We start from the raw sequence: 27,817 nt of genomic DNA, 5'->3' as shown, positions 1-27,817 counted from the left end.
TTTTTATGCTCAACAGTTCATCATTTTGACCTTACAGATTTTATTCAGAATCAAATATAATAATTTCCTTCTCCAACTGCTCTTCAGTTAAGAAACGGCACTTGTCAAATATAATAATTTCCTTGTCCAATTTACTCTACTTATTCCTACGAAGATATCGTTGATTTGAACCTTGTATTGTGTACCAAGTTCGACGTCAACAAGTTAGTGTGAACTCAAATCTTATCTCAATATGAAATTGAAATTGAGAATATTGTATTGGCTCATTAATTGATTCTTTCCTTCCAAAAAAACACATTGGATTCTTTTTATGATATATAACTTTTACCATACTGTTGTAAATAATGAAAGCTTTTGGCATCCTTGTTCTTTGTTAAGTGGTCATTTATTAAAAAGTTGTTATATTTTTTAAATTGTAGTAATTAAATATTTAGATAAATGCGTTTTGAAATAAGGGGTTCGGTTGGGCGGGAATTGCTTTTCAAATAAACTATAGGAAATACATACTTTTTGGCTTGATTTGTGGTTGGATGAGGTTGGTTTGTATAAAAGGTGTATAAGGCTATTTGTTCTAGCTTTAGAACGACACTTTTATGAAGACACCAAAAACCAACTTAGACTGGAAAAAGGGTGAAAAATGCATAGCCGCAAAATGCCAATATGTATATGTTGTCTCTTGCACTCTGCGGACAGGCTGAAGCGCCCTGAACTTCTATGACAAAAAAACGCACCATTTGCACACAGCCACATGCATCTAGCTTTTAAACTGAAATACTAGGCGTTTCTGTGCGAAAATTACTATTATAAAAGTCTAGTTTCGGTACAAAAAACAAAAAATTAGGGTTAACACTTGGGGAACACTTGTATACCTAAAGGAAACATTGGGTACTTTTTGGAGGCTTGTTTTTTATTAGATGTCAGAATTAGGATCAAGTAGAATTGAATGTATATGAGTATCCTTCATGGTTTTATAATTATGTTTTAAGTTTTCTCCACTTAGTAAATCACACTATTGTAATTATGAATCAATTCACTTCTCTGAAAATAACCTAAAATAGTTTTATGATGTTTGTAAATCGATTCATATTGATTTTATTATAAATTAATTCAATTTTACACGTGGATCGATTCATTTGCTTTGAAAAATTAATCTTGCGTAGATTTATGCATTATGTGAATCCATTCATAATATTTTATATGAATCATATCACTTTATTTAAACTGATATTTTTATCGATCTGATTATTTTTTTTTTCTTTCAAATTTTATAAAATCTTAACAGACTTTGTAGTCAAAGACCACATCGTTCATTGATGTATTGGATGCACCATCAAACTCTAACATACATTTCAAGGAAACCAGACTCCAAGGATTCCCGTAAGATAATATATAAATCCCTCCCGAGACCGCCTAATCAAAAACTTTGATCACAAAGGTGAATATTTTAACATCATGAAAGAGAAAGTGTAACCATATAAAAAATTACAAATTATACACATATATCATATAAAAATTGATAAACATATTTATGTCATAAAATCATTAGAGGCAAATTGATGCATGATGACATATTCCACTAATCCTAATTAAGATAACATTTTAGAAATCTATGGATACATATTTGAGCCTAGAAAATTGGCATATATATGAGACAAGTAGTAAGCGGAGATTGTTAGAACTAGATTGGTTAAAATACAATTTCAACTAATAATGTTATGGTAATAACAACTCAAAACAAGAATTAGCCTACTAACAGTATATTTCAGTGTGCATGGTAAGTTCGATAAAAAATATGCAAGTCAGTCTGTGCCGTAGGTCAACGGAGCAAGGGTCCTGAGGTTAACACTCTATCTCAAAGGAAGAAGTTGAGTTTGACGAAGCATGAAGAATAAATCCAAAACCTCTTATGACTGCCTCTTGTCAGAAGAATTTAAAGGCCGAAATTTCAGAAACCTTTGGAAGAAAGAACAAACTGAACCTTCACTGACTTTAGAGAACCCGATGTCTAGAAGATCGCTATTGTCAGGTCCTCTTGCATTAAAGTCATCAAGAAGACATGCTTACCAGAATATCATAATCATCTAGCATTCATTCCCTACAAGGGCTGACATGAGTTTATCCTCCAATTTCACTTCAAGTACATGTGTACAACGACCATTCTCATTGTAATGTATAATACAACTGGTTTGTTCGAACAGATAATTGTACCATCTCAAACTATCATATTTTTACGGCCACCTCATTTCTTTGTATTCTGTCTTAACGACTATATCTCAACGAACACCATAGAGACAGCACTTCTCATGGTATGGTGGGGCCTGATCCAAAATACATATATATATTGCTGTAAGTTGGACCATAGGGTTCATTTTATATTTTGTTTCTTTCACACCGACTACGAGCATAATGTAATTTTTATTATCGTCACTTTCTTTTGTTAGAACAAATTAACCCTTGCATAATTTTTTTAATTAGATGGCAGGAGCACACGGTGCTTTGATTACACTACTGAATCTTCTAAATCTCCTGCTTATCAATAGCAGAAGTGATCATGTCAATTGTTAAATAGAATTATCATTTTGTGACGATTGTTCAAAATAGCTACGACAAATTCTTAGTATAGAAAAAGGAATTGAGTATCTTCACGAAGATTGTATCCATCCAATTCTTCACTTTGACATCAACCCTCACAATGTTTTGCAAGATGACAAATTCACGCCAAAAGTTTCAGATTTTGGTTTTGCCAAATTTTGTTCTAATAACCATTGTTTGGTGTCCATTACCGATGCTAGAGAAACCTTGGGATATATGGCGCCAGAAGTTGTCACAAAATTTTGGAAATGTTTGATATTTACAAGTACAGGATATTGTTGCTAGAAATGGTTGGAGAAGGAAGGAATGTAGATTCGCCATCCACGAAAAATCTTCATGTTTTATACCGAGAATATATGGATTCATAACTTATTGGAAAGAGACGTATATATAAATATTGAAGGTGAAGGTGATGTTAAATTTTCAAAGAAACTCACAATTCCCGAACTTTGGTGCATTCAATAATGGCAACCAATGAATCTTCCTTCCATAAAAACTGTCATACAAATGTTGGAAACAAGAAATCACAACCATTTGACTATTCCACCTAATCCATTTCATGCCACAAATTCCATTACCATTAGTGAAGGCTCTTTAACAGGACGACCTTTTCAAATGGAAGTGATTCAAAAATAAGGGAACGATAATCATCTTAGATTAAGCAAAACAATTTCTTTATGTTAAATTGAATTGTTTTCTTTTAACATGCACTCAATCCTAAAATTATCCTTCCAGCTCAAACATAGCCACATGAAGGAATAAAAATAATAAAAAAAAATTACTTTTAAATTAGATCAAATTATTAAAATCTAGTTTAAAAAATATTTACTCCTAAAATGATGATTAATTAAACCTAGTATAATAGGAAGATGTTAAAAACTGTTAATATTTAAATATAGATTCAAGTAGAGTGTGCTATTATGCTTATGATATTGTTAGGGACACTAAACAGAATGGAAGAGTAGAATTACAAAAAAACAAGTGTTTTAGATATGATGGATTCTAACAAGTGTCAAGAAGTCAAGAAGTATTCTCTAATAGAGGATTACTCATGTTTTCCCCTGAATCGCTAGAACTAATGAAATCACCTGATGTTGTTTGGTCGAAGCTGGTTGTTTCATCTCTTGAAATTGTTTCATCTGGATACATGGTGGGCTCTGGAGGCATTTCTATGCGTTCAATATTTCCTTCAAGCATTTCAACTACTTTACTCATTGAGGGGCGATCATTCGGCTTCAGTTGTATACACCAAAGAGCAACCATGATCATCTTCTTTACAATTTTCATATCCTCCTCTGAGATATTTTCTATATCGATTTCTTCCTCTTTTCTAAGTTGATCATAAATCCAAAAGGGAAAATATATCTGACTTGAATGTTGTGCATTGGTTTTAAGGTTTTTTCTCTTGCCTGCCATCTCCATCAAAAGCATCCCAAAGCTATAAACATCAGCCTTATAGGAAACTCCCCCAATATTTTTGTAGAACAATTCTGGAGCCATATATCCAATTGTACCTCTTGCAGCAGTCATTGTGATGACGCTGTTCTCCATCGGATGTAGCTTTGCCAATCCAAAGTCAGATAGTTTAGGGATAAAGTTCTCATCAAGAAGGATATTGTGGGGCTTGATATCAAAATGTAAAATCTTCATTTCACATCCGTGGTGAAGATAAGCAATCCCACGAGCTACTCCAATTGCTATATCGTAAATTTTGTTGTAGCTTAAATTTATGCTCCCTTCTTTGGAGAAAATAAATTTATCAAGAGATCCATTAGGCATGAATTCATAAACAAGAGCACGTTTTGATCCCTCAATACAAAATCCAAATAATTGTACTACATTCAAATGATGTATCCTTCCAATGGTTGCTACTTCACTAATAAAGTCTTGTCCATTACCTTTCGACTTACCCAACATCTTGATTGCCACACCGGGCCCACTACGTAGGTTTCCCTTGAACACAGTGCCAAAGCCTCCTTCACCTAATTTGTCTTTGAAACCTCTAGCCATTTTCTTAATTTCTTTGTATGAATATCCAATAGGCATGGAATTGTTTTGTTGTTGTAGATATAGTTCAATACATTCATACATTGACCAATGTCTTTTTCGCCATTTGTATATCAACAATGCAATAAAAAATGCTATCCCAAATACAAATCTGCAAAAAAAAATTGGTAGAAAATAGTGTCCAATAGCCATTCCTAATTGATATCTGGGTATCCCTTTCAATAAAAAATTTTCTCCTTTTGTCATTTCATACATCCCTGTAATTTCATACAAAAAAAATTAGTACATATATAAAAACCAACAAAGTTTAGAATATCTTACTAAAAATTAGTTGTGTTTCTAGTAAAATTGTTGTTGGATAAGATAATGAATTTATTTCATATCCATACTTTCAATAAATCATAACAGTTGGATCATGAAATTGTTTCACTTTCATTGAATTTGTTGTATATGTCTTGAAATCTTTGAAGCAGGAATGTGTTTCAATATTGCACACCCTCGAGGCACCCAACAAGGGTTGTGAGGAAGGTGGCAGCATGTTTTTACAAGATGTCTCTAGTGCATCGTGCAGGAGGTGGATCATGCCACGTGCAAGGCGCGTGCTCGTCACCTCAACATATACATTTATTTATCTGTTTTCTACACAATTTTAAATGACAAAATGAGGCAAACTACTATTTATCAAAAGAGATAATTCTTACAAAGTCGATAGGGAAGAATTAAGTGCTTTTGAGGTATAAACTTAGGTTGAGATATGAAGCACGGACACTCTTAAGATTAGGCGTTTTTCGGTGTCCGACACCGACACTTGTATTAAACTAAATTATGTGATTTTTTCAAATTATTAACTGTGTCGGCGTGTCAGTGTCCGAGTCCTGTCAGGTGTTCGTGTCCATATCCGTGCTTCATATGAGAAATATTCTAAACACAATGGTGAGTAAAATCATTGAGTTTCTTGTTCAAGGGAAAATAACGGAAGAAGGATAAAATTTTGGGTTAGTTGTTAAAGGAAAAATTCTTGTAACCCTATATCTATTTGTACAAGTAATTAATAGTGGATTGGAGAGCTCATCTCTCCCGTATATGTTTGTCAAATATGAGCAAAACTGGGTAAACAAATATTGTTGTGTTTGTTATTCTTCTCCTTTATATTATCTTCATTGTTTGTGGTTTGTTAGGTCTCTTTGGTTATTGGTTGTTGTTCTCTTTTGCTTCATAGACATCATTTTAATGGTGTGTTTTATCGAAATCACAACAATTGGCGTCCACCGCAGGACAATGAGAACAAATCATTAAGTGAGAATCATTAGCTTGTAGATAGTTCCGGAAACAACTACTCTGCTTGTATATAAGAGGTGGATAAATCTCAACTTGATGTGGAGCTTCACATTAGTGATAGAAGATAACGTTAGGATGATTAGACCTCGAGATTAGATTCAAATGAAAGTCCGCAAAACATCGTATTCTTATTATCAGTTGGCTAGAGATAGGGTGAGGAGAAGCATATATTGTTGCACCAACAACATACAGCCATACTGATCTGATTTTTTATGCTCTAAATGCAGTTGAAGGGTTCCAAGAATCAGAACCAAAGTCAATCAAGGAAGCATTTGAGAGAAAATAAAGCAAGGAACTATTAAAGGTAACGAATAAAGAAACATTGGAGAAGAATAAAAATTTGAAGCTTCTGCAACCATCTAAGAGTTAAAGGGTAGTTGGATGAGAGTGGATATTAGAGAAAAAGTAACGTATTACAAGTATTGAAAAACTAAGGTACAAAGAAAGAACGTGGGAACAACTTTGATTAAGGTTAAGGGAATTATTTACAATGAGATTTTATCAAGTAAAACATTATTAGAGAAAGATACTTATCGTGATCATTGATCAATATAATCTTGAGTTGGAACAAATTGATGTGCAGACTAAATTCTTATACAGAAACCTTAAAAAGAAAATCTACATGGATCAATTGGAGTATTTTGTAGATGACAAATCTAACGAGTGTCTTTTTGAATAAGTCGTTATGTGGGTGAAAACAAAGCCCAAGGCAATGATATCATCGATTTGCTGAATTTATTTTGAGTATATATTTGTTTTGGGACAAGAAAGTTGTTTTGGAAGACAATATGTTCACAAGTCACTACATATACAAAGGTTCAAGCATTGCTTGAACTTGATTAATTTAATCAAATTTTAAATCAAGAATTGAGATAGAAGCAAAATGATTGATGGTCAAATAAACATCACCATTAATTTAAAAGCAAGGTTGAGAACTATCGTAGATACCTTGAAATCCATGAAGGAGGAAGTTATTATGAATCTCCCACACTTGTGGGGCGCCAAACAGGGGTCGGGAGGTTTGTTGCATCGTGTTTCCAAAGTATATGTTGTTGCTACTACCTTGTGCACGAGGCGGTTCATGCCACACACGACGAAATTTCTAGGAAGTCATAGGCAATAAATTGAGTGTTGTTTAGATAAAGTCTTGGGTTGGGAAATATTTTAAACGGATTGATGAGTGAAATTATTGAGTCTCCTATTAATTAAAGAGAAGAGATTGAAAAAGGGTAGAATTATGGTTAATTGTTTACTGTTAATTTCTTATATCTCTTTTATTTTTCGTAAGAACTTATTGATAGTAGATTGGGGAGTTGCTCTCTCCCAATATGTAGATTAAATTTGGGTTGAATTGCATAAACAAATATATAGTTATGTTTGTTATTCTTCTCTTTTGTCTTATCTTAATTAGTTGTGGTTTGTTTAATTATTTGGGTTATTGGTTACTACTCATTTTTGCTCCAAGCTTCATTGTATTTGTGTGAGGTTGGATGAATTCACAATAAAATCCAATTTAAAATTGATCAAATAATGATTTGTGTTTGGTTGATAATTTAATTTTTTTTTTAAGGGAACATAAATATAGAAATAGTATTCAGATATCTAAAGTCAACAAAAATATCTTATATATTCTTTGTAATATATTAAATATTTAAGAAAGAATTAAATTATTCGTGTTACACATTTATTCAGAGTAGAAAGGTTAAATAACTCACCTTGGATGATACCGGTTATAGTATCTGCAACAAAAAATTGACTTACGTGAGTAAATTAGAGTTTTTCCTTTTTAAAATAAATAAAATTGAAAACAATATATGATCATTTCCAGAGATCTGTATTTGAGGTGCTCATGGTAAAAAAAATTAAATTCTTACCGCTAACTATTGAAGCTATCTGGGACCGTATCCCTGCGTCGCAACAAAAACAAAGAATTCACATTTTTAATTAAAAGTATAATTCAGAAACTTTTAAATAGTGTTTTTAAAAAATAAAACTCAATAAATAAAAAGGAATAATCTAAAACTGACTACATCATCTGATGGCTATTATAAGCAAAAATCAACATTTTGGATTCATTCAATTATTGATGTATTCATTCTTTATTATAGACCACACACATTAATGAGTATCAACAATGATTATAAACTCTTTAAAAAGTGTTTTTAAACCAAGGAAACAAGTTGCCTCAATGTATAAATAATTAAGTGTTAAAATATATGGTTTTGATCTTTATAAATATATCAAATTTTTGTTTTTGTCTCTCTAAAATTTTCCTTCTAATTTTATTCCATATAAAATTTTCAATCACCGTTTTTGGTCCCTATTTTTAAATCAACTCATGTACTTATTTAATGAAGTTGTGGAAATATGTAGAATATTGTAAAAATGGTCTCCCAAAAAAATTAGAATTTTTTAACAAAACATGAAATAAATATGAATTTTAACCTCAAAAACTATAAAAAAAAAAAATATATATCATATTTAATTCATGTTTTGTTAAAAAAAAATTCATTATTTTTGGGACAGATTCTTATAATATTATAAACTTTTATGTAAAATTTTATTCAAAATATATGAGTTTCCTTTAAAGGAGGGATCAAAAGTGAAAATGCAAAGTTTTTGGAGACTAAAAGTGTAAGACTTTTTTTATAGAGAATAAAACGAAAAATTTGTATTTTTATAGAGACTAAAAATAAATTTAATCCAATAATTAAGTAGTAAGAAATCAGTAATCAGGATGAAAATAATTAGTTGTAGTAAATAATGATGTTTATTGATTCCCATAAAAAAATAAAAACATCAATGATGTTTACTTTACCACAACTACCGGTGATCCAAGATCCCATAACAGTACGGCATAAGTCATTGCATTGAAGATGTTGTTCACTGGAATTGAAGAAGCAACGTAATGAATCTCCGCAAAGTTTCTGACATGGAAGTTTCATCCATGAAATCTCAAATCCATATACTAACGCCTTATGAATGATATCATATGAAAGTACTTGATTTCTTTGCAAATTTCCCAACCATGAAGTGGGAGCCACTAACTTCGCATGACAACCAACTTGAAAATCTTGAGCAACTAATTTACCAGCAATAGCATAAATATAATACCCTTTGGATTTGGAGTTCGAATTAAGGCAAGATGAAGCATTCACATATTTATGATTGTTAATCACTTGATGAGTACAATTCATGTAAACTATATGCTCAAAAAGAAGCTTGTTGGAATCGAAAAATAGTTCTTGATTAATGAAATTGGCATGGTATGGATCATTGCAGTTCTTGTTGTTGTAATCATAAGTATTACAGAAATTTGATCGAGACAAGGAATGGCGCGGAAGTGAAGAGCAATTAGATTGTTGAACTTCAGGATCAACTAATCGGATTGTGAAATTATTGTAGTTGATGGACTGGACATGGTATTTTGCAGAGTATAAATATAATTTTGTCACATTATTTTCACAAGCTAGTTCGTACCTGCTGTCTCCGCATTGTTTTGGGTCATCTTTTAATCGAAATGGGTAACTTATGTTTGATATTTTCCCACAGGATGAAAAGGGACAAGAAAGCTCTTGCCCACTTGTTGTAGTGCTGCTTCTGCATTGCTGAAATAGAAGGGAAAACCCTACCAATATCACTGTCACCGGCCACATATGGGTAAAACTTTTTTGATTGAAACCGATCAAAGGTCAAAAACTTGGAATTCGATGTTCAGGTTTAGGTTCTATTACATTCTTATGTAAGTATTGGATTAACAAAAATTATACTATGAATTGATTTGATGAATGTGTTTACACTGTCGATCTAAATAAATTAAATCCTAAACCTATTACAAATTCATAATATTAATTAAATATTTTTAACCGATTACTGAGCCTTAAAAAATATGTTTGGTATTTTTTTTAAAGGGGGTCAATTCAGACACACATATTCAATTAAAAAAGATAGAATTAAATATACTATGCTTGATCTGTACACACAGCACCTTCGCAAAGTGGAGTGCACTGTTTTTGACTGTGTTGGCTACTGTAACTTAATAAATTATGAATTTGATTTTGGTGTCTTCGTAAAAGTTGGTATAAAGTTACCAAATGCTACATCTTGCACGCAAACCGACCCATCCAACCACAAATCAAGCCAAAAAGTATGTATTATTACAATGTCTTATAGTTTATTTGAAAAGCAGTTCCAACCCTACCTAAATTAAAGAACAAGGAAGCCAAAAGCTTTTATTATTTTAGGGGAGCCATTTAAAAAGAATCCAATGTGTTTTCCGAAGGAAATAATCAAATAATGAGATAAGATTGAGTTCACACTAACTTGTTTTCTTAAAACGCATGAGTTCTATTTAATAAATGCTAAGGTTTTGATTAAGTATATTATATATGAGTAATGATATATCTCTAGAAAAATAACATCAAGAATTCTTTAAGAATAAAGAGCAGCCAATCACAATGCACTATCTGCCATTCAAGAAGGTGTGGCTGAATAATACGAAGTGAACAAATAAATCATGCAATTAAAACTTGTCAGCTGTGTTTTGAAAAATTCTTGATGCTATTTTTCTAGAGAAAAAGCATTTGCCATTATATGTAGTGCATGCAAAACATGGGATATAGGAAATTAATTAACAACTTAGCATCTCTCTTTCACTCTCTTCTCTCCTTCCCAAACCTTATCCGTCTTTCTTTTTCTTATATATTTAAGAGTGTAATTTAGGGTCAATTTTGCAAACCGACCTTTCTTATAAATTTTATAATATTGGGAAGAAAAAAAAAACTACTGTTGTTTATAGTTTTGGTATGCTTTTGATGGAGATAGCAAGCAAGAGGAAAAACCTAAACACCCAGAGGATGATATGGAGATGGTCATATGGTTTGTGGTCCAAATTATTTTTAAAAGTAATGACATACAATTTAACATATACATAGATAAAGACAACAAATACAGAGTTGCGAATGTGTACATTGATCAAGATTATTACAATAACATAGTGGCATTACTAGAAGGGATCAAGAATATATTTTCTAAAGTTACAATAACCACTGAGGTCAAAAAAAATATCACTACAGTTGTAGAAACGCTTCAACTCCACAAAATGGTTCTCTGCTATCATCATGTTATGAATGCTGCCAAATATTGATAAGCTGGAAATTAAAATGGATTCAAACCTTATTGGAAGGAGACATATATATAAATATTGAAGGGGAAGGTGATGTTAAACTGGCAAAGAAACTTGCAATTGCCGAACTTTGGTGCATTCAATAATGGCAACCAATGAATCTTCCTTCCATAAACTGTCACAGAAATGTTGGAAACAAGAGATCACAACCATTTGACTATTCCACCTAATCCATTTCATCCCATCAATTTTATTATCATTTACCATTAGTGAAGGCTCTTTAACAGGACGAACTTTTCAAATGGAAGTGATTCAAAAATAAGGGAAAGATAATCATCTTAGATTAAGCAGAACAATTTCTTTATGTTAAATTAATTTCTATTCTTTGAACTTGCGCTCAATAAAATGAACCTTTAGCTCAAACACAGCCGCGTGAAGGAATAAAGCAATAAAATTTTTACTTTTAAATTAGATCAAATTATTAAAATCTAGTTTAAAAAATATTCACTCATGATTAATTAAACCTAGGCATTAAATTTTAAAAACTATTAACATCCCAACCCAGTATAATGCAATTTATCCTACACAAAAACATGTTAAAATTACATATAGATTCAAGTAGAGTGTGCGATTAATCTTATGCTATATTTAGGGACACTGAACAGAATGGAAGAGTAGAATTACAAAAGAACAAGTATTGATATGATGGATTCTAACAAGTGTCAAGAACTCAAGAAGTATTCTCTAATAGAGGATTACTCATGTTTTCCTCCAAATCGCTAGAACTAATGAAGTCACTGGATGTTGTTTGGTCTAAGTTGGTTGTTTCACCTCTTGAAATTGTTTCATCTGGATACATGGTGGGCTCTGGAGGCATTTCTATGCTTTCAATATCTCCGTCAAGCATTTCAACTACTTTACTCATTGAGGGGCGATCATTTGGCTTCAATTGTATACACCAAAGAGCAACCATGATCATCTTCTTTACAATTTTCATATCCTCCTCTGAGATATTTTCCATATCGATTTCTTCCTCTTTTTCTAAGTTGATCATAAATCCAAAAGGGGAAATATATCTAACTTGAATGTTGTGCATTGGTTTTAAGGTTTTTTCTCTTGCCTGCCATCTCCATCAAAAGCATCCCAAAGCTATAAACATCAGCTTTATAGGAAACTCCCCCAATATTTTTGTAGAACAATTCTGGAGCCATATATCCAATTGTACCTCTTGCAGCAGTCATTGTGATGACGCTGTTCTCTATTGGATGTAGCTTTGCCAATCCAAAGTCAGATAGTTTAGGGATAAAGTTCTCATCAAGAAGGATATTGTGGGGCTTGATATCAAAATGTAAAATCTTCATTTCACATCCGTGGTGAAGATAAGCAATCCCACGAGCTACTCCAATTGCTATATCGTAAATTTTGTTGTAGCTTAAATTTATGCTCCCTTCTTTGGAGAAAATAAATTTATCAAGAGATCCATTAGGCATGAATTCATAAACAAGAGCACGTTTTGATCCCTCAATACAAAATCCAAATAATTGTACTACATTCAAATGATGTATTCTTCCAATAGTTGTGACTTCATTTATAAAATCTTGCCCATTACCTTTTGAATTACCCAACAACTTGATTGCCACACAAGGGCCGCTGCGAAGGTTACCCTTGAACACAGTGCCAAAACCTCCTTCACCCAATTTTTCTTTGAAACCTTTAGCCATCTTCTTAATTTCTTTGTAGGAATATCCAATAGGCATGGAATTGTTTTGTTGTTGTAGATATAGTTCAATACATTCATACATTGACCAATGCCTTTTTCGCCATTTGTATATCAGTAGTGCAATGAAAAATGTTATCCCAAACAGAAGTTTAGCAGCCAATAATGATGGTAGAATATAATGTCCTATGGCATATCTTACTCTATATAGGGGATAATCTTGCATGCTTGTGGTTTTTCCTTTTATTATATCAACCAATCCTGTAATGTCATACCAAAAATATAATATTGATAACAACAAAATTTAATTATTATTATTTTTTGGATAACACAACAAAATTTTATTTTGGATCATCGTACTTACGATTCAGTGCTTTATGTTTTTAAGTGAATTTTTGTTTGAGATATTAATAGTATTAAGAAATTAATTCCAGATGTTTAAGAAATATATTTTAATTGCAAATTTTGGAATTTACTTTCAATTTTTGTGCAATTTTTATTTAATTACATTGTCACACTATTCATTAAAGAGGAATGCTAGAGACAATTGCATTTCAACACTCTCTTCAAATCTATCTCTTATTGGATGAAATCAGTGAATGAGACTCATTTTTAAAGTGTGAGACTCACCTTGATTTAAGCCAATAAAACTGTGTGTTGAAAGAGAGTTTTGCCAACACTATATATTCTAATTTACACTTTTGTCAATTTCACAAAAACTCCTTTTAAAGTGATTTCAAGAACTAAAAAATGTAATTAATGATTTTTAGTTTATTCTTACTTGTCTTAAACTATTTGTTTTTTTTTTCTTCCAAAAATACACGTTACTATTTTTTTCAAGAAAAACTAAGTTGCAGAAATTTTCTTTCATTCTGATTTGAAAGTTGCTATTGAATGTACTACTTTACAAAAAAAAAAAAAAAAAACTGTTTCTTGAGAAAATGCTTTTATTGGGTTATAAGACAAAATAGTATTAATTAACAAAATTTATATTATCAGTGAATGGTAGAGGCTAAGAGTATTTTGAGGTGCCATTCTAATTGGGATGTTAAAGATTCTCCTAAGGTCCTCCACTATTACGGAAGTGAAGACCTCAACTAAGATTCTTGTCCTCCACACAGTGAAGACCTCAACAAAATTAAATAATGCTTGTAAATATTTTAAACGCAGATAGGTTAAAGAACTCACCTATCCTGATAAGGGTGATAGCATCTGCAACAAAAAATTGATTTAAGTGAATAAATTGAAGATAGTAGAATGATTAAATTCATATTCCTAATAAAATCAATGCTAATTTAATGAGGAATTCTATTTATTGGGAAAAGGATATTACAATTCATGATAATATTTACGACTTTGCTATTTTTCTCTTCTAAAATAAATAAATAAAGTTGCTATTTTTCTTTTTTTATAAAAGCTTAAGAAAACAATAAAAGGTAGGAGAGGTTTAAACTCTATACAAACAGAGAACACACAAGAAAAAACAAGCCAAAACTTTTCCTAAGATGCAAAGTTTAATCTTTGCTTTTAATCAAAAGAAACCTAAACATCTAAACAATGAAATCCAACCATGTTCACCAAAGCTGCATTTATTATTTTTTCTTAAACATATCTCTTATTCATACTATTAATTTATCATAAAATATAAAAAATTTAAGTTACACGTTATTATATAGAGAGTATTATTGTTGGAAGATCAACATACAAAATAGAAATATTAAATTCACCGACTACTTTTCCTAACATGTGAAAAATTGAGAAACGGTGAAAGTAGTTCAGAGAGCTCTAATTACAAAGTCTCATATTTTTAATCATGGCTAACATGACAATGAATAATTAAATTCCAGTTACCTATAACACATATACCCAAATTAAGGTGATAAAAGTTCTTGGGATGCATTTTCTTTCTTGGAATAGATCTTATTTCTCTTTTCATAGGTTTTACACTATGTAACTCTGATGTATGGGTTTAAGCCTCTCCTACTTTTATATTTTATTGCTTTTATAAAAAATAAAAAAAAAGAGGTGATAAAAGTTCTTACCTTTAACATATGAAATAATGTGAGCCCATCTACCTGCATCAGCAAAAAATGATTGATGATTAATATTAATAATTAAATTAATATTGAGGTAGAAATTTATAATCTCAAAGAAAATTAGGGAGCATCTTATCTGAATCTGATTCAAATTTGAATGTTACTCTTTTTAATAATTTTTAATAAAAATATTATACCTTCTCTTAAAAAAATATTAGATCTATTTTCGTTTTTTATGATTATAAAAATTATTTTTTTTATCAAAAAGAGTAATATTTTTAGAAATATATTTAAATAGTACAGGATTACTTTACCACAAGTATCGTCGTCGTACCCAGACCCATATGCCAACGACAAAAAGCAGTAGGGATGGGAGCATTGAAGTTCCTCGGTGGAAGTGTCGAAGGAGCATCGATTTTGATCTCTGCAATGATTTGCACATATAAGAGTCATCCATGAAATCTCAAATCCATACACCAACGCCTTATGAATGACTTCATAAGAACGTAATTGATTTCTTCGCAAACCTGACCAAGAAGTTGGAGCAATAAAGTTCACATGACAACCAACTTGAAAGTCTTCGACAATTAAATCACCAGCCATAGCATAAAAGTAGCCTTTGGATTGCGAGTTGAGACAGGAAGAAGTATTGACATATTTAGAATTGTTGGTCACACGATGGCTACAATTTATGTATACTATATGCTGAAAAATAGGCTCATAATAAGCAACTCCTAAAGCTGTGAATGGATCGCTGCAATTTTCATGGTACACTGACGTATACTATCACAGAAATCAGATGTAGACAAGTAATTGCGAGGAAATGAAGAGCAATTATCTTGTTGAATTCCAGGATCCACTAGCCTGATTGTGAAATTGTTGTAGTTGATGGACTTCACATTGTATTTTGCAGAGTACAAATTTATTGTTGTTACATTATTTTCACAAGATAGCTCGTAACTTCTGTTCCCGCAATGAATTGGGTCATTTTTTAGTCGAAATGGATAAGTTATGTTGGAAATTTTGCCACAAGATGAAGGGGGACAAGAATGTTCTTGTTCAATAGAAAGACTACTGCTGCTACCTTGTTGGAGTAAAAACATAAATAAGAACAAGAACAACAATATCACTCTCACCCACCACATGGAGGCGAAATTGTTTTTGATTTAAAAGAGTATGCAAAGCTAAAAAAAATTGGACTTGAATGTTATGTTATAAGCAACCTATTGTTTTATATACAATATATTACAGCTTGTATATTAGATTAAGAAAAAGCTTTGCTTTTATTTTTAATGTTACAAACGAAGACTGCACGAAATTTACACAAAACCACGTGGTGAGAGTGCTTCTTCTTTAATCAGTCTTCATTATTTTTTGTGCAATGTTTTCATCATGCGCAGACCATCATTCATATCATAGTGAACATTTAAAAAAAAAAAAAAAAAAAAAAAAAAAAAATTACTCCATCCATTTTTAAATGAAAGTCGCTTAAGGTTTTTACACACATATTAATTAAAATAAAGAGAGATGTTATTTTCTAAAATTATTCTAATCAAATATTGATTTGTTTTTCATTAAAGAAAAAAAATACTTTTGAAGTAGTGTATGTATTAATTGAAGAGTACGTTTGAAAAGAAAAAAATTATTATTGGATTGGAAACTAAATTCATTTTGAAGCAATTTTTTTTATAATTCAAAATGGATGACGTACTGTATCCTATGTGTATCCTGCAGTCATACCTGCCTGATACGTATCAGGAGAGTATCCGAAGATTAAATTTTATTTATTTAAAAAAACAATTATCTGATACTTTTCAGATGCATCTGAGATACGAGGGATAGGCGGTGGAAAACCGATATGTGTGGGCTACCTGATGTTTCTATTATATTTGGTATATATGTAATTGACTAGGTAATGATGTTTTCTATTTAGAATATATCATATATGTAATTTACTAATTGTCGATTTCTTTATTATCAATATTACTTACATTTATATTTCTATTGTTGCTGCCGTCTGTTTTGTGTCTCTTTATTTGTTTGAGAACGATGCTATTGTTGATCGTTGTCTGAAGGTAATTTCATTGATGTGCCTTATCGTTTTTCTATGTCTGTTTTATCTAGGTTTTGCGCCAACTTTTTTTGCTTTTGAGTTGTAGTCCATATTTTGCATTTTGAATTTTGTATTTTGTATTTTTTTATTGAAGAATGATAAGGAGTGTTTCATTCAGAAATAGTAATTCATTGAGAATGAATTTTTTGATAAAGTCATTGTGAAGGAAACAGTCCTTATAATTCTTCTTTTTCATGTGAGTCTATTGAATTTTGCATTGATATGATGTTGTTGTTTAATGATTCATGAAACAAAATGAGTTTGTATTCTTCACTTTGAATAATCAACTTATATTTTGATTCCTTTTTAAATTACTCCAAAAATACATATTACAAATCAACTAAGCTAAAGTCATTGAATTGCAAGTTGTAAACGTTATAGGATATCACTAGGGATACCCTTGGAAACCTTTTCCATATATAAGTACAAGTAAATCTAAATAATACCGGGCAGAGTTAGAGTTTCAAGTAGGCCACTCAAATTGACCTGCTCCACTTTAGATTTTTAAAGACTCATTTGAGCAACTAAAATGAGGAGCTATGGTGTAGATGTTCTAAGTTATTCAAAATATATTAGAAAACTTTTCACTTCCTTTTTTTAAGAGAAGTTTGAATTACACTTTGCTCCCTCAATATATATATTTTTCTAATAATGTAGCAAAAATAATAATAATCTAACACACTTCGAAAAAATATAGTATTGCAGATCTAGTTTAATATAATAAAAATTTGAATACATATTTTTCGCTATTTTTTATTCACAATTTCATCAACATGTAGTTTTAAACCCTATTAAAAAAAATTATTTAAAAGTTAGTTTTATACTCTAAATTATAAAATCAATAGCAAAATATTTAAATTTAATTATCACTGACATTTAAATTATAAAGAAATGAATTAACTTTTCTTAAATGATGGTTCAAAATTAATATATATCATAAAAATATTTATTTATGTTAAAATAGATTAAAGTGTAGTGCATATGTAATTATAAGGGAGAGAGTTGTAATTCAAGCATCTTCTAAGGAAGGGGAGTATAAATTTTACTTCTTAAAGGAGGGGAGTGTATATTTTAACATAAAAGGGGAGGGGAATGTAATTTACTCTAAAATAAATAGTATGATTTCTCAATTTTGCTACTTCAAGAGCATATTTGACTAGTTTCTTCTTCAAATTAATACGAAGATCAAATAGATTTTATATTTCTATATACTTCTATCATGGTCTAAAGGTGTAGTTTTTCGAGAACTCAACATCAAATTTTCATAATTTTTTTTAGACAAATACGAAAATAACTTTGTCTTATAAATTGCTATCATGTTTTGAATGTGTGGTTCTTCAGGAACTCCACATCAAATATTCATAAACGATGATTGATAAAAGATCACACCTTATGCAATGTTACCATAAATATAAATGATGGGAATATTATCTATCGCAATACTACAAGGATGCTCGAGTATAATTTCTTTCATTTAGTTGTTCAAGAATTATATAGCAAATGATCAATACAAATTTATTTTTCACGAAATCCTTTTAATATTAAATATTTAGTTCTTCAGGAACTATATCACGTATGATCTTTAGAAACAATGATTGAATATGAAATTGCTCTAAAAAATATTCTATATAATACATAAATATATTAATTCCATCCTTCCATAAATAATTAATCCGTCTAAAAAATTGCAAATATTTATTCCAACAAATAATTATACCTTAAACCAAATCAAATACTTTCATATTAAACTACTTATTCGTTTCGGTCGTAAATCTCAATTTACTTTTACAAATTGTGAAGAAAATTATATTACCATATGCAAAATTGTATCATGATTTAGTTTATACAAATACATATTATGATAACCAAATATATATTAATTGATTTTTTTATTTATATAGACCAAGAGTAAAATGACATAAAAAAGAACAATGTACAATTAAGTTGGAACCATACTCTTATCTGTTGCCAATTGCTCATATATATTATTAAAAAAAAGGGGGAAAATTAAATAAAAATTAGGGGACATAAAACCTGACTCAGTCAACAACCCTACTGGACAAAATCAAAACAATAAAAATAAAATGAAAAATAAAAAATAAAAAAGATCCACAAAGTGGATCCAACCCTAAACAATTTTAACAATTAAGCTCGAGTCTAAAGTTGGTGAATGAAACGATCGTCAACATGAAATCGGATCACGTACCATCAAATCTCTAAAACAACGACATCAAGCATCGATGACTCTTTCGTTCAAAGTGGACATTGAATTCTTCTGGCAACACGGCTGCAGATCCATCAGTCTTGCTTTTACACTATTATTTACACTAATAATTATTTGGTTTATAAAAATGCATATCGTGATATTATTTGCATTAATAATTATTGAGGCACTAAAAATCAGAGATGCAATGAAAAAATTAATTCTTTGTACAATCTTTCGTAGATGCATAATTAATGGATTCTCCAAGAATTCATGGAGAATGAAAATATGAGTTTCTTTATTAAGTTCTTCAAAAACTATATAACAAAACTAATCGATTATTTGTATTCTTCAATGATGTATCAATATTGCATACTTAAAGAATTCATTGAGAATAAAAATTACGTTTTTAAGTTTTTCATGAACTATCCAACAAAAATTGAGACTTTTGAATTCGTCTGGAATTCATAGAAAATAAATTTGAGACTTTTATGTTTAAGCTCTTCAAGAATTATATAAATTTAAGACTATGTCGAATTCATCGGAAATTCATAATGAAATAAATGAACACAAATTGAATATGATTTGCAAAAATATATATCTATATCATAAAAATATATCAATATATTTGTATTTATGGATGATCGAAGTATTGATGTTGATGTCGGTCACAAACTCAAGCAACATTGAATATCAAAATAATTATCATATAAATAAAATTGATCAAAATGTTTATGCTAATATGAATGATCAAAGTGTTATGCTTCAGAATAGCGATGTCGATCACAAAGCATATTGATACTTCACCAGACTGATGCAGGTCATGAAGCACAAACAACATCTAACATCCAAACATAAAGATATGATACCAATTTATTTACTTATTTTTAATTTATTATTATTATTATTTGATTTTTATTAATATACAAGATTCATACGATTCATAAACAATAACCAAAACAAAATCCGACTCATGGTTTTGTAAGTAGATGTATCTATAAGGTTCAATAATTAACGGAATTTTTAACAGTATAATCTTTAATCATCGATACAAAAATCAAAATCTATTTTCATAAAAAAAAAAATTAAAAGATGCATACCTCAGTTGGTAAACTCTTGCTGATAACGTGTTATAAAACTAAGGAAATAAGAACAAGAAAAAAGAAAGAGAGGAAGAGAGAGAAATACTCTAATATTCTCTTGTTGTGTACAATTAGATTTTTTTTGGTTACTTGTGTACAATTAGATTACATATAAGCTCTATTTATAGAGAAATATAATGATTTGGGGAACAAACACCAACGACTTAGGCACAATATGACACAATAAACTAATATTATGATTTTATAACCCGACATTCACTTATAATATTCATAACCGTATCATTATTTATACTTTTTAAAAAATTTGGACGCCTGTAATTTTGGACCACGTGGTCAATTGCCATATTTTTTAGAGGATTGCTTTTTAGGCCCCCTCAATATCTCTTTAGGCCCCCTAAAAATACAAAAATAACCTTTATACGACTTCCGGTAGATAAATACCGGTAGTTCATTTTAATTTTTCTCATTTTGCACCTCCGGTATGTACATACCGAAGGCACATTTTCAAACTGTTGGAATTATTAAATTGAAAACATTCACAGTATTTTTTGTACACTTAGACCTTTTGCAATTGCAACCTCTTTTGTGTCTTAGGTCCATTGGCATCATCAGTACTTGTTTTCTTCCTATATAGAGCAATGCAATATTTGGTAAAACTAGCAAACATGTAAAGAATAAAAATTATGACCTATGAGAAAGATCATGATAACTAAATTTTTCCTGGAGGTGCTAGAATGGTTGAATTCCTCAGCATTTGCAGGGCTTACTTTCCTCTTATAAGGTGCGTTTGCCGGATATACGTCGATGGTTTCTGTCAAGATAAGAGACTCGGAAGTGAAAGAATCTGCAACTACTGAAGCATCAGTTTCATGGCTCTCATTCCTAGTATCAATAAAAGATTGACCAATGACCATCCATATTGAACGGAGTTAAGGATCTTGTCACGTTTTCCACTATATGCAAACTTATAGAAGATTTGGACCCCGGTAAACCATCTGATAATTTCATACATGTAGTTGAAAATGTGCCTTCGGTATGTACATACCGGAGGTGCAAAATGAGAAAAATTAAAATGAACTACCGGTATTTATCTACCGGAAGTCGTAAAAAGGTTATTTTTGTATTTTTAGGGGGCCTAAAGAGATATTGAGGGGGCCTAAAAAGCAATCCTCTATTTTTTATTTTCACACGGATCACGACCACAGCACAATGTACTTTTTACAAAGGAGCACATATTTTTGGTTTTTTCTTATCACTCCACTTTCTTTTGTTGAACAAATTAAATCTTGCATACTTTAGGATGGCAGGAGCACATACTACCTTGATTATGCTACTGATTCTTCTGAATCTCCAGCTTATCAATAGCAGCAGCTATCATGACGAGTGGACAGAATTGTCCTGTGGACCTAACGAGCCGATTATTCGATTCCCATTCCAACTCGTTAAGGAATCATCACAAGATCAATGTGTTTATCCTGAGTTTTGCTTATATTGTACTAAAAATAAGAGAACCATGATTGTGCTCTCTTCCAATTCAGGTCCAATCAAATTCTTTGTTACTCAAATTATGTACGAATATGTAAAAATTTATATTTCGGACCCGGATAATTGCTTTCCAAAAATGTTTCTGGATCGGAAACTTAACAATTCATCATTTCTTCCTTATTACCGATTTCCTGAAGAATCAGAATCAACAGTAGCCTTTTTCAACTGCTCTTCGGTTAAGAAACGACATTTGAGAAACCAATATCAGATAAACAAAGATTCACAAGATATGATCACTTGTCCAATTTACGCTTCTTATTCTGATGAAAGTGTCGTCAAGTTGGACCTTGCATCATGTACCAAGATGATTGAAGTCAGCGCAACTATCGATGCAAATCACCTGTCGACTAATAGCTTCTCTTTGAGTTGGCACAAAACAAATTGTGATGTATGTGAAGCAAAAGGCATGAAATGTAGATGGAACACCAACAGCTCCAAACGTGACATTGAATGTTTTAACCGCAAAAGAATACGGAAAACTATCTATATTCCAAACTCTCTTATTTTTGCTAGTACCGGTAAGATGAGACGAAACTAAGAAACTACTTTTTGTTTCTTAATGTTCTGTTTATCTGTTTTTGTTGGGAAGAAAATTCTAACTTTTAATATGATATTGCAGGGTCAATTATATTGGGGTTGGTCATCATTGCAATTACAAAGATTTATCTACATTTTAGGGGAAAAAAAGAAGATCAAGTTAGAATTGATAAGTTTTTAGATGATTTTAGAGCACAAAAGCCTGCTAGATTTTCCTATGCTGATATAAAAACAATCACAGGTGGGTTTAAGGAGAAACTTGGAGAAGGAGCTCACGGAACAGTGTTTAAGGGAAAACTCTCTAGTGATATTCTGGTGGCTGTGAAAATTCTCAACAATACACAGGGAGAAGGTAAAGAGTTCATCACTGAAGTAGAAATTATGGGAAAAATACACCATATCAACGTGGTTCGGTTGCTTGGATTTTGCGCAGAGCTAGGGAATCCATCGTGCTCTTGTATACAATTTGTTTCCAAAAGGTTCACTACAAAGCTTCATATTTTCACCTGATAACACGGATCACTTCATGGGGTGGGAGAAGCTGCACAAATTAGTCTTGGTATCGCAAAAGGAATCGAGTATCTTCATGAGGGTTGTAGCCATCCAATCCTGCACTTTGACATTAACCCTCACAATGTTTTGCTAGATGAAACCTTCACTCCAAAAATTTCAGACTTTGGACTCGCCAAATTATGTTCCAAGAATATTAGTGTAGTGTCCATGACAGCTGCTAGGGGAACCTTGGGATATATGGCGCCTGAAGTTTTGTCACGAAATTTTGGGAATGTTTCTCTTAAGTCTGATATTTATAGTTATGGGATGTTGTTGCTAGAGATGGTTGGTGGAAGGAAGAATGTAGACTCATCATCTGCAGAAACTTTCCATAGTTTATACCGAGAATGGATTTATAATTTATTGGAAGGAGACATATATATGAATATTGAAGACGAAGGTGATGCGAAGTTTGCAAAGAAACTCGCAATTGTCGGACTTTGGTGCATTCAGTGGCAGCCAATGAATCGTCCTTCCATTAAAACCGTCATACAAATGTTGGAAACAGAAGATGACAGCCAATTAACTTTTCCACCTAATCCTTTTCATTCCACAAATTCCATTACCACCAGTGAAGGCTCTTTAGCAAGACGACCTTTTCAATTTCAAATGGAAGTGATTCAAGAATAAGGGAAGATTATCATGTTTAGTTCATTTGATTTAATCTTTATACTTGGAGGAAAGTAGCATTTGTAATTTTCTAGTAGTATTCAAATGTTATTTTGTAAATATTTATATATATTCTGAGGAAAATTATTTTTCTTCATTTTGAAGAAGAAAAAATTTGTGTGCACTTTCTTTCTGTCTTACACTCATTTCTCTAATTTTATTTTTCTCTGTTTTTGTTGCAATTTTCATTATTCAAAAGAAGTTTCCTGCAGATCTTGTTAGTGCAAGAACATCTGCAGCTAACTATTAATATTACTGCACACAATAGAAAAATTTATTCTAAGAAACCTGAGTGTCGATAAATAAAATAAATCTACAAGAAATGAAAATTAAATAAAAAGATAGTTGAGTAACGGTAATCCTATTATATATCGCAGTTGCCTTGTTGTAAGTACTTAACGATTCCCGACACTAGTGCCAAAAAAATAGATGGATAAATTTAGCAAGTGTACTAACCTATCATCAAGTAATAATATTTATAAGTTGGTCTCCACATGGATTGTGAATTTTCAACTTAACAATAATGATTCAAATCATTATGGGTAAATTTGGGGGATTGTGCCTTGATTCATAATTTATGAAATAAATACTAGCAAAAGAACGAGTAGGTCATGTTCGGTTCATTTCTCTTTCTTTATAATTGTGTCTAAAACCTACAATTTATTACTTAATTAGTTTCAAGATGTTTTAATAAAATGGTTATGACCAATGTCATCTAGTATAATAACATTTATAAGTTCGTCTCTGGATTGTGAAATTTCTACTTAACAACAACGATTCAATTCAAGAAGTGTAAATTCAGGGGACTGCGCATGGTATACGGTGATTCACAATTGATGAAATAAATACTCACAAAAGAACAATTAGGCCATGTATGATTTACTTCTTTTAATTCACTTATTTGTAAATGTGTTCAGAGCTTACAAAATAGCTATGGAATGGCTTGGACCATAGCCCTCTCGGCGATCACTACCACCTAATGTCTTAGGTGAGTTTATGGTCATTAAAGTTTTGATTGTGTGTTAACACTACTGCCACAAAGGGGATAATATAATATGTCTAGATCTATTACAGATTGAACAACTAATATTAGGTTGAGTCTCAAAAGCTAGCGTTAATAGTCATTTAAGACCAAGATCGATTTATGGACATTCTTAATTACATAAAAAGCATTAAGAGAAAATATTAACTAACTAAAACTAAGCAATTTAGTTGTATTCAAAGGTACTTAACGAATTACATGATTCAAGCAGCTACATAGAAGGTCCTCTACATGACATAACCTAGAAAACTAGGTACTTACGAGTGAAACTAAACATAGCCATAAGCTATGATGAGTAAGACATGAATATAGCATCATGGAATGATGAATCCCTGCCTCCGGGGTGTTTTATGCCTTTCCTGGCCTTCAAGAATCGAATTTATTGCTTAGCTTTAGGTCGTCAAAAAGTGAGTCTTTAGGAGGAAAAGGGTTGCAGCTACTTATAGATGCATGTTCCTCAAAATTTGAAGAAAACATAAAAATGCAACGCGAACATGACCAAGGGCGCATAGCGCATGAAGACATAACTGGACATTCTCATTTTCTCCCAAGTTGCACATGAGCAGCTTCTAGTGTGCATCGCGCATGAAGACGTGACTAACTCGTACAATTTTTTTTATTCCTTGTTTTATTTCTCTTCACCGAAACGTTCATAGTGACAGTACCCTTAAAGATCACTTGATATATCATGCAAAAAGTATATTACGACCACAAAGTTGTCAGATTTGGGTTTATTGTCATGGTTTCAAGATCTTGCATACACTTTCTTTTTGTATCACACACACACAAAAACCTAATACCATTACATAATATTAATTACGTTTTTTTTATTTAGTGGACTAATGAACCTTAAAATATATGCTTGGTCTGTACACATACGAATTTTTGAGAAGGGTCAGTTCACACGCTGATTCAGTCAAAAAAGACAGATTAAATATACTATTCTTGATATATGTGTACATACAGCACACTCTCCAAACTGGAGTTCTTTGACTGTATGCTTACACACATATTGAGTTTAAGATTATTTAATACAATCAATATATGCTTGATCTGTAAGAATGAAAGGGTGGTCCTTTTTTGACCTCATCGATTATTTTAACTTTAAAAAAATATATTCTTGATGCCTAATATCACTATGTTACTGTAATAATTTAGGTCACTATACACTCATACAGCCCATTATCAATTTTTTTTTATATTTTTTCACATGGACCACAAGCTCAGCATATCTTTCTTATCACTTTCTTTTCTTAAACAAAGTATGTATCACTTTGTTTTAGATTTATTAAAAATAACTTAGAGATAAATAATTGGTAATTATTCTTTAGAGTATTTTTTTAAAAAACAAAAGCAACATACACTATGAATTCCGTAACACATTTCTAACGAATGAAGTAGAAAAACAATATGGAAAACTAAGGTTACATGAAAACAAGAGTAATATATGGTGAATTCTAACAAATAACATTTTGTGCAATGTCAAGAAATATTCTCAACTAGAGAAATAGTTGCGATTTCTCCATACCCACTAGAACTAGTGAAGTCACTCGACATTGATTAATTTGAGTTTGTTGTAATTTCATCCCTCGAAATTACTTCATCTGGATACATGGTTGGTTCTGGAGGCATTTCAAGAGTTTCAATATCTCCTTCAAGCATCTCCACTACTCTACTCATCGAAGGACGATCATTTGGTTTCAATTGTATACACCAAAGAGCGACCATGATCATTTTCTTTACTATTTTCATATCCTCTTCTACGACATTTTCTATTTCTATTTCTCCTTGTTTGCCAAGTTGATCATATATCCAAAAGGGAAAATAAAGTTGGCTTGAATGCTCTGCCTTGGTGTTCAGGTTTTTCCTCTTGCTTGCCATCTCCATCAAAAGCATCCCAAAACTATAAACATCAGCCTTGTACGACACTCCCCCTATATTTTTGTAGAATAACTCAGGAGCCATATATCCAATTGTACCTCTTGCTGCAGTCATTGTGATGACGCTATTCTCTATCGGGTGTAGTTTTGCCAATCCAAAGTCAGATATTTTAGGGATAAAGTTCTCATCAAGCAAGATATTGTGGGGCTTGATATCAAAATGTAAAATCTTCATTTCACATCCATGGTGAAGATAAGCAATCCCACGAGCTACTCCAATTGCTATATCGTAAATTTTGTTGTAGCTTAAATTTATGCTCCCTTCTTTAGAGAAAATAAATTTATCAAGAGATCCATTAGGCATGAATTCATAAACAAGAGCACGTTTGGATCCCTCAATGCAAAATCCAAGTAATTGTACAACATTCAAATGATGTATTCTTCCAATAGTTGTGACTTCATTGATAAAGTCTTGCCCATTACCTTTTGACTTACCCAACATCTTGATTGCCACACAAGGCCCACTACGTAGGTTTCCCTTGAACACAGTGCCAAACCCTCCTTTACCCAACTCTTCTTTGAAACCTTTAGCCATTTTCTTGATTTCTTTGTATGAATATCCAATGGGCATGAGGTTGTTATGTTGTAGATATATTTCAATACATTCATACATTGACCAATGTCTTTTTCGCCATTTGTATATCAGTAGTGCGATAAAAAATGATATCCCAAATAGAAATCTAGCCAACAGAATTGATGGTAGAACATAATGTCCAATGGCCCATACCCCTTCATAGTACATCAAATTTGGCCGTTTTCCTACTTTAAGCACACCTCCTGTATAGACTATAAAAGGTTGTTAATCTATATATCACACACACAATAATTAATGTTTGTCTTTATTAAGAAATTAAGGTTGCTATTGTTTAGACAAAACGGTATTCACATACTTTTGATTCGAGATCGGGAGTTAGTGTCTAGTTGCAAATTTGTTTGGATGGTCATGGTGTCTTTCCTAGTTAATCGGGGCTGAGGGGTACCTTACTGATTTGCTTCTGGAGTCACGTGGATCGATCACTTTTGATTCGAGATCGGGAGCCAGTGCTTTAGTCAAGTTTGCTTTTGGGCTAATTTTGGAGTGTTTTATATAGATCAGGGATAGAGAGGTGGGTGGAGGCTGACTAAGTATTGGAATAGGACACTTTCGAGTGTGGCTCAATTAAGGTGATGAGAATAGGTTGTTTTATTTAGAGGGGTGGTTTTTGGGGTTAGCAACAAGGGAAGGGGGTTTATGGATTTCGTTTTTTCAGTGGTCTATTTATGATAGAGTTTGATTTAGGTGGCAAATTAGGGTTTTG

The 27,817-nt window shown here is 31.5% G+C and overlaps 4 protein-coding genes and 1 pseudogene across 4 annotated transcripts; 2 read left to right on the top strand and 3 right to left on the bottom strand.

Moving 5' to 3' along the window:
* Positions 1–3,488: 3,488 nt before the first annotated feature.
* On the bottom strand, positions 3,489–9,772 carry LOC25482291 (LEAF RUST 10 DISEASE-RESISTANCE LOCUS RECEPTOR-LIKE PROTEIN KINASE-like 2.1). Its single transcript, XM_013610841.3, has 4 exons — positions 8,756–9,772; positions 7,812–7,844; positions 7,653–7,676; positions 3,489–4,856 (listed from the first exon to the last, which is right to left on the bottom strand). Exons 1-4 carry the CDS (start codon positions 9,591–9,593, stop codon positions 3,613–3,615), a joined length of 2,139 nt encoding a protein of 712 aa, XP_013466295.3. The 5' UTR covers positions 9,594–9,772; the 3' UTR covers positions 3,489–3,612.
* Positions 9,773–11,656: 1,884 nt separating this feature from the next.
* On the bottom strand, positions 11,657–15,992 carry LOC25482289 (LEAF RUST 10 DISEASE-RESISTANCE LOCUS RECEPTOR-LIKE PROTEIN KINASE-like 2.1; annotated as a pseudogene).
* Positions 15,993–21,548: 5,556 nt separating this feature from the next.
* LOC25482287 (rust resistance kinase Lr10) lies at positions 21,549–22,856 on the top strand. The gene is made up of 2 exons (XM_039831788.1): positions 21,549–22,297; positions 22,399–22,856. Exons 1-2 carry the CDS (start codon positions 21,562–21,564, stop codon positions 22,824–22,826), a joined length of 1,164 nt encoding a protein of 387 aa, XP_039687722.1. The 5' UTR covers positions 21,549–21,561; the 3' UTR covers positions 22,827–22,856.
* LOC120575814 (rust resistance kinase Lr10-like) lies at positions 22,830–23,514 on the top strand (the record flags this gene model as incomplete). The annotated part of the gene is made up of 1 exon (XM_039829981.1): positions 22,830–23,514. A coding segment is annotated over one exon (669 nt), but the record flags the coding sequence as incomplete, so codon positions are not given.
* Positions 23,515–26,058: 2,544 nt separating this feature from the next.
* LOC120575817 (rust resistance kinase Lr10) lies at positions 26,059–27,272 on the bottom strand. The gene has a single exon (XM_039833609.1). It carries the CDS (start codon positions 27,259–27,261, stop codon positions 26,140–26,142), a length of 1,122 nt encoding a protein of 373 aa, XP_039689543.1. The 5' UTR covers positions 27,262–27,272; the 3' UTR covers positions 26,059–26,139.
* Between the last annotated feature and the right edge of the window lie 545 nt (positions 27,273–27,817).

This window comes from Medicago truncatula, chromosome 1 (assembly GCF_003473485.1).
Source record: "Medicago truncatula cultivar Jemalong A17 chromosome 1, MtrunA17r5.0-ANR, whole genome shotgun sequence".
Lineage (NCBI taxonomy): Eukaryota > Viridiplantae > Streptophyta > Magnoliopsida > Fabales > Fabaceae > Medicago > Medicago truncatula.
The sequence above is the reverse complement of the archived record's forward strand: the minus strand, read 5'-3'. Positions and strand labels throughout refer to the sequence as shown.